At 34.1% G+C, this 7,994-nt stretch overlaps 1 protein-coding gene across 1 annotated transcript; it reads right to left on the minus strand.

Annotated features, from left to right (window-relative positions):
- Positions 1–4,792: 4,792 nt before the first annotated feature.
- On the minus strand, positions 4,793–5,822 carry LOC117636956 (germin-like protein subfamily 1 member 7). Its single transcript, XM_034371684.1, has 2 exons — positions 5,696–5,822; positions 4,793–5,358 (listed from the first exon to the last, which is right to left on the minus strand). The coding sequence occupies exons 1-2, from the start codon at positions 5,820–5,822 to the stop codon at positions 4,793–4,795; spliced, it is 693 nt and encodes a 230-aa protein (XP_034227575.1).
- Positions 5,823–7,994: the final 2,172 nt, after the last annotated feature.

Here is a 7,994-nt window from a genome sequence, read left to right on the forward strand (position 1 = left end):
AATCATTATTTGAAATTCAAAAATGTTTAAACAGTTATTATAATTGTTGGATGAAGAAGTATCAGACCTCTATATATTGACAATTCGTCCAAATCAGAAGATATAGAATTTGGAATTGCATTATCATTTTCACACATAAATACTTACTGAGAGAAAGCATATCGTTGTTCACTAGAAATCAAAGCCACAGTGCTTAGGCTTTGATTTGTGATAGTTTAGTCATGATGGATGGACTCCTATCGAACTACAAGCACAAGGGTAGAGGAGAAATACTGTCTAAAGGACACTGCAACTCTACAGGACTCTACCATCTATTCAAGCAGTATTTTGTAATTCATTCTATTGCTATATTGATTTGATTATATATATAGAATACATTTAATATTGTTTTTATTATGTTATTTGGTTATATTCTGATTGGTCTCCAACATTGGCCAATTGATAAGTAAAATGAACATAACAAGTGCGTGTGATTAGGGCAAATATTCAGTTATGCTCATATATGCTCATATTTTTATTATTCTCTAATATGGAGGTATTTATACAAGTACAAAGATGTGTTAATCCCAAATAAAATAGGAAATATATCTAAATTACAATAATAAATAAATTCCATTTATAATAGGACTAAATAAATGGTAAGTAACCAAAATCCTAAATAAATAAGGAAGCAAAATCCTAACTAAATAAAGACTCGCAGCACTCCCCCTCAAGTTGGGGCAAAGATATTTCACATGTCCAACTTGACAAGCGAGTCATAGAACATCATACTCGGCATTGACCAATCGAACAACTGTAGAGAAGGCTTTGTCATAAACCACGAGTGAAACAACTGACAAACCTTAACAAATAGGGCACATAGAAGAACACATAAAAGCATAACACAGACACTCTGTGAGCATGATAGTAGGTAAGGCAGAACACAATAACCAAAATCCTAAATAAATAAGGAACCAAAATCCTAAATAAATAAGGAACCAAAATCCTAACTAAATAAGGACTCGCCAACATAGAACACCTTGACTGTCATCAATAGTACTCGCCCAAGCAGAATTCGAAAAGCCAAATAGTGATAAATCAAAAGTCCGATGAAAGAGAGCACCATGCTCAAGAGTCCCCTAGATGTTACGAAAAATCCGTTGGATACTTTGAAGATGAGTGGTGTGAGGAGCATGCATGAATTGACATACGTGATTGATGACATAGGCGATGTCAGTCAAGAAAGGGTGAAATACTAGAAGCCACCAATCATTTATACTCCGATAGGCAAAGGGATCAAGTAAGGGGTCACCATGGAAGAATGCTCTTAATTACTTGAGCTATAAGCCCCATGTGAAATTTGTAGTGGTTTGGATAAGGAAATTTGTAGTGTTTGGGGATAATTTAGTTTGATTGAATTTGATTGGTTGGAACTAGTAACTCAACCGAATAATATACCATACACATGAGCTATTAGGCCTTGTTTGGTTCGCATAACGAATTTGATGGGAAGTCATTTCCCAAGGGATGGGAAATGAAAATTTCCTTTCCCATGTTTGGTTTGTGTAAGATTGTAAAACAAACCTTGTTTAATTTTCCTATTATACCCACGTTAGAAATATGAACTAAATAAATACATAAAATAATGCATATTAATGCTATATTGTAATTCTAAATTGTTAATGGGGATGAAATGGTAATGAAAAATGTGCATTTAATTATGCCCTTAGTTTCCCATGGGAAAGGAACATGAAACCTTTTCACCCAAGGGACTAAGGGGAGTGGGTTTCATTTCCTCTCATATTTTCCAATGCGCGAGACAACCATTTTCCATACTTGGACTTACCAAACACAGAGAATCGTTTTATTTCCCATGAACCAAACACACCCTCAGTGCTCCTTGTATTACAAATGGACAATAGAGGCAATTTTTGGTACCTAAATGCATTAACCACCCACACCCCAACCTCGCCATCACCCTATCACTAATACATTCCTCCAAAAATATCACATATGATGACACTTGACAAGACCTGGCTCAAATTCCACTTTGGAATCTGTATCGAACCATGTGCGTGTCCAACACCTGATAGGTGTCAGGCATAATATCCAAAATACCCCTCTTTCCCTGAACCGCAAAACGAAAACAAACTTAAGGGTTTAACTTCTGCCAGAAAACTGGCAGAGTCTCCCCTGAAAAATGAACATTTCCCAATAAATTTCCACCTGTAAAAATATACAGTTAAAACTGAAAAATTCCAATTGTTCAACATGATTCAGACAAATAAATCTGAATGGCCTAAGGCCATTTTATACCGCATAAATCATTCAACCATCGGAATCTGGTCTCAACTCTTAGAACAACATGGATACGTTGTCAATTTCCAATATGACCTAATTGAACAAAGTTTCAGCACTTGATCTTGTGGCTGCCCTTAGTAACTCTAGGTTGCCTACGTACCCTTACCAAGGGATCAAGCTACATGTAGTTCTTTATACATGAAAACAAAGTTCAACCCATATGTAAGCATATGATTTAAATGCTCCTTCACACTTTCCTAAAACCAAAAGCTTCAACTCTAATCAATCCTCTAAAACTTAAGCAAAAGATATTGATTTCAGAACAATCTTCCACCCATCACATAGTGCATATACAAATACAAATATATAATAGCTCATTACAGATAAGTAGGAAAAAGAGAAAGTTATCAAAATAACATTGGCCTCGTGAAAACTTAATATCAATATCAATGGTTTGAACAAAACATGCTTCCATCTTTCACATGTAAAAACAAACTCATCACTTAAGAAAATAGTTGTGAATTGTAAAAAATCCTTAAAATTTAGAAAACCTTCAATCCTTGTCTTATAAATCGGAAAACATAAACTAAAACTTTTACCAATTAGTGCTTGCAGAGTGGTCTTGTCTCTCTATTTTGGTTTGTAAAAGTGTTGTTAAGGGGTGTTAAGTTGTCGTTTCTGGCTTTGAATGGAGTTTCAGTCAACGGATGTGAACGGTAGAATTTCAAGGTTCGGCTGATATGTATAAGTTGTACACATGGCTAATGTTGGTTAGACAGTAGTACTACTAAGTAAAACCAGCTGGTACTACAGCAGTATTGTATAATTTCTCATTATGGAGGCCCCAAATTCGTGATTGGGTGGAAAGGAATTGTTTTTGTTGTTTTGGGTTAATCATTTTATTAGTTCCTTAACTTCCACCCAATTTGCATTTGAGTACCTCAATTTCCAAAATGGTTCTCGTGATCCTTTAACTTTAGTTTCGTTTGGACAAATGGTCCTGCAATCAATTTTGTTAACTTTTTCTATTAAATGCAAGGGCAAAATGATATTTTTATATTAAAACCAAAAAAATGAATAAAAAATCATATCTTTAAAATAACAATAAAAGAAAATCAAATAAAAAACCCAAAAAAATAAAAAAAGAAAATCAAGTTTAGGGGGAGTAGAAATCGGGATAGAGGGGGAGAGAGAGAGAGAGTTTAATTTTACTTTTTTATTAATATTTTATTAATATTTTATACAAAAATACTATTTTGCCCTTGCATTTAACAGAAAAGTTAACAAAATTGATGGCAGAACCATTTGTCCTAATGAAATTAAAGTTAAAGGAGCACGGGAACCATTTTGGAATGCAAATCAAGTCTAAATTCAGTGACTAATAAAACGATTAACCCTTGTTATTTTTTTTATACAGGGTGAAAAGGAACTCCAGTTGGCTATAATTAGCTAGAACTGTTGAGTTCCCTTATTTATCTTATCTTTTGATTGAAATAGTGACTTTAAGAGGATTATCACATTTGACTAAAGGGTTTGTTGCCTTTGCCTGATTTGCCGGTATCGAACTTACCAATCTTGAAAAAGCAAGGCTCCTCAATTAATTAGAATTACTAAGGAATAATGCTACTCTTACCACATTTGTTTACCACATCCTTATACCATCTTATGTGACAGCTAAGGTGGATAACCACATCAATTAAAATTATTTGATATTTTATTTTCTTTTATGATTTATTCGAGTATTTGTTTTTTTAATTGTCTTAATTAAAATACACTTCATTGATTTAATTGATGTGACATATAATATGGACATGTTATACCATATGATATAGAAATGTAGGGTAAACATGTGGTGAGTATAGCATTACTCATCATTAAGTTCTCAAATGATATATAATTAGTTGAATATGTGTATGCAATGGGTTTGTTAAAAACAGTCCCGATCTCTTGGACTCTAGGAGTCCAAGAGACTGTGGTCACCCACCGTTGGATATTAATCCAATTGTTCAAAAAAGTTTCTTAAAAGGAGTGCAAGAGTGAGTGAACCGTTTAATTTACATCCAACGATGAGTGACCACAAATCTCTTGGACCCCTATAGTCCAAGAGATCAGGACTGTTGTTAAAAATATAAGCCGCACATCGGGAACTAAATTAAATTAAATAAACTATATAATGAATAGTGCAACTACTAATATTGTTGAGGTTTTTTGGGATAAAACATCACATCTACTGAGTTTTTTAGGTGATTAAGTTGATGACAATATTGGTATGGCTAGTAGTGTGGCACTTACACGTCTCTCTAAAATTTAATGTAATTTTTTTCAACTCTCCAAACTCTAGTAATTAAGAAATTTAAGAGATGGAAGACAACCCACTATAATATTTTATTTATATATCAAAAACCACTAAGACAGAGAACCATCTTATTCAATAACTATTGGCGAACTTAATACATCCAAAGCGGTACTTGCCCTCCTAAATTCCTTAGGCTTTTTAATGTATAGGTTTGTGTTATTGATTGTTCTCGTACCAAAACTGTTTCTGAAGATAATCAACCAATTTGTTGTCCACTTGGAAGGCCTTGGCTAAAACATCAGGGTTGATGGGATGCTTGGAGCCAAAAACTGCATTGGCTATGGTGATCACTCCTGGGTTCTGGCTGCCAAGGCCAGCAAGGGCTACAGCGTTGCCGTATCCCACGTTGAGTTGGAAGTGAATGAGACCAATTGGGAACACAAATACATCTCCCTTGTTCAACACCTTGCTGATTAGCCGATTATTATCAGCATTTGATGTGACGAATCCGACATAGAGTGTACCTTCCAAGACTACAAGAATTTCTGAGCCACGAGGGTGAGTATGAGGAGGGTTTAGGCCATTTGGTGCGAAGTCTATGCGAGCTAGGGAAATGCCAAGAGTGTTCAATCCTGCTATTTGGTCTACATTCACGGCTGTCACTGTTGAACCAACTGGATTTACTGTGCTTTTGGCAATTTGAAGCCCAGAAAAGAAGAAATCATTTGCTGTAACGAACTTTGGATCCTTGCAGAATTTCCCATTCACAAACACTGCTTGTACTATGAAAACAGAAAAAGAAAAAGAAGGTTATTGTCTTTGTAGTATTAGTTGTCACATGCATTAAAACGAACAATAATGTTGTTATTTGAACTACTTATTTTTTAATTGTATAGAGGCGGAATCACATAACTGTGAATTCACATCCATTAGAGAAGTGATTCATAAGATGATCAGAAAATATGGTACGATTAGCATGCGGATAAATAGTTGATGATGCACTCATTCAAAAACATATGATTAACAACAAAATAGTTTCATAATATTCATAAGGCATTATGAGTATCTAATGTGCAAATACTAATATTAGATAAATGAACTATATATACTATTATATACCAGCAGATGGGGGGTTATTAATTGCTACGCAGAAATCCTGCAGAGGACTGGGGTCATAGGCGGACACAAGGAAACTTGTGAATGCCAATATGGTAACAGTGCTTGTGAGGAAATGAACACCTTTCATCGCAGTTTGGCTTGCTAGGTTGTGTTGTTTTGTGTCGAAGGTAGATGAAAATCCTTTATGGGGAACTTGCGTATTTATAGATTGGAGAGAATGAAATGTTCTTGGTATTAGCTAGCTAGTATTTAGAAGCAGGTAAGGAATTGGCTGATCAAATCGTTAGTGGATGTCGACCAAAGTTGCATTACACTCCAAAATTTGATATTACTTTCCTCACCTTCCTTATCCATAGTTTCAATTTCTTAATGTCCGCATTAATCTTCTGGGAAAGAGTCCAAGTGCTTTACTTATCTTCTTTGGTCATATGGTGTTTATGGCCATAGCTACGTCATTTTAGCCTTCTAAACTAATGAAAAAGACATGAATATAAGTGACTGGGAAATCTTAAAGAGCCCGTATATACTTCGTTTATAGTCTGTTTTAGGTTTAGCTACGTCATTTTATGGCCATAACTAGGTCAATTTAGGTTTCAATTTAACTGTATTTCTTGTATAAGTATATAGTATATGTGTAGTGTGTATGAATTTTGTATGTTATCATCCCTCTCAATATAAGAAATATCCTCCAAAACAGTTTGGTATTCTTACATACGGACTAATGTTCTTTTACTAGGTAGAGATTATCTAGCATCATAAGATACTAACATATATTTTTGTATATTTACATATAGTAATGCTAGGCATACCATCTCTCTAATAGTGGTGGAGCCCAACAATACAATGGGGCACACTTATATTAGAGAGGTGGTTCACAATGTGATATATAAATGTGATATAACTAGCATTTTTAATTCAATATACATAAAAATGCAAGTGGGATATAGTAATGCATGACATCATCCCTTGGAACGGTTATCAGGAGTGCTTGAGATTAGAACCAGTTTACTTGTGAATGGCTATATATATATATATATATATATATATATATAGAAAGTTTCAATTGAGGGATCCTTCAAATAAGCTTATTTCAGGGATACTCTTGTAGGACCCACTTTGTATTATATTTACTAATTCAAACAGTCTATTTTGTAGATATTCATTTAAAGATCATCTTTACAAAATATCACTTGAATTCGATATCATTTGACCACTCAATTGAAATTTTGAAATTTTAATACTTTCTTAAAGCACCGTGTTTATTGATTTTGTAGGACAGAATTGGAGGTAGAAACGGTTTCCGATTTGTCTAATTTTTTTTCAAGGATGATCTTATCAATGTAGACTAAAACAATAAATGATTTGGATCTTTGAAAAAAAAAAATTAGTAGGGGACCCTTTATTTGAGAGATCCCTCAAAAAATATATATAATTTTAAAGGTGGCTAATGTCATAACATTCGACATTAAAAAATTTGGGTTGTATTGATCTTTTATGGATTCATTAACACCTTTTTTTGTGGTCAAGATGGGTTCATTAACTCTATCAAAGAGGATGATGTATTTCACTCCGTCAGTTTGCATCAATAAAACGTTTTGGTACCTAAGACACTAAAACCAATATAAAACACTAGAATTCAAAGGAGGATGACTCATGAGAAAGCACTAGAACTCAAGAGCTATCTCAATATCAAGAACAGATGATAAGTGCGTTAATTACTTTCCTTCTATCCCAATGTAATCTTGTATATACGATCGAGAAGAAAAATAACGTACAGAAAATTTCCCAAACACCATGTGTCTTACAGAAGTATTGAGAGAGTTGTTGAGCTACTCTGGCAAGAGACATCAACGAAATCTCTGCTTTGGTGGTGTCTCTAAGTTGAAATTAGGGTTTACTTGCTTCCTACTTTATGGATCGTGTAAACAAGCTCAGCTGATGAATATCTACCCGTTGACTTGACCTGAAAGCTGCTTTCATGCTCATGCGTACATTACCCCCTTTCCTTTTTGTCAAACAAATAACGAATGAAAAGTTGCCCATTTCTAATGGCCACTGCTAAGATTGTCGTAGGAGGCATAATTAGGATTTTTCATAAGAACTTGGACAAGAACTTCATGTTGTTTTCTTCAATTATTAACTCTTCATAAACAATTTTAATTAGTGCTTTGGCTTTTATGTATATGGCGGTATAATGTAGCACTAATCAGATGATCCTTTTTTTATTTTTTTATTTATTTATTACCAAACATACCTTTGTTTGTCTTTGGAGAAATTTCTGAATGAACATCATAGCTAC

The sequence above is a fragment of the Prunus dulcis genome, chromosome 8 (assembly GCF_902201215.1).
Source record: "Prunus dulcis chromosome 8, ALMONDv2, whole genome shotgun sequence".
Classification (NCBI taxonomy): domain Eukaryota; kingdom Viridiplantae; phylum Streptophyta; class Magnoliopsida; order Rosales; family Rosaceae; genus Prunus; species Prunus dulcis.

Excerpts from the sequence above, each read along its gene's own strand:
- LOC117636956 (XM_034371684.1), bottom strand. The coding sequence starts at position 5,822 with ATGAAAGGTGTTCATTTCCTCACAAGCACTGTTACCATATTGGCATTC. Across the intron at positions 5,359-5,695 it reads TAATAACCCCCCATCTGCTG|TACAAGCAGTGTTTGTGAAT; the intron begins GTATATAATAGT and ends CTGTTTTCATAG.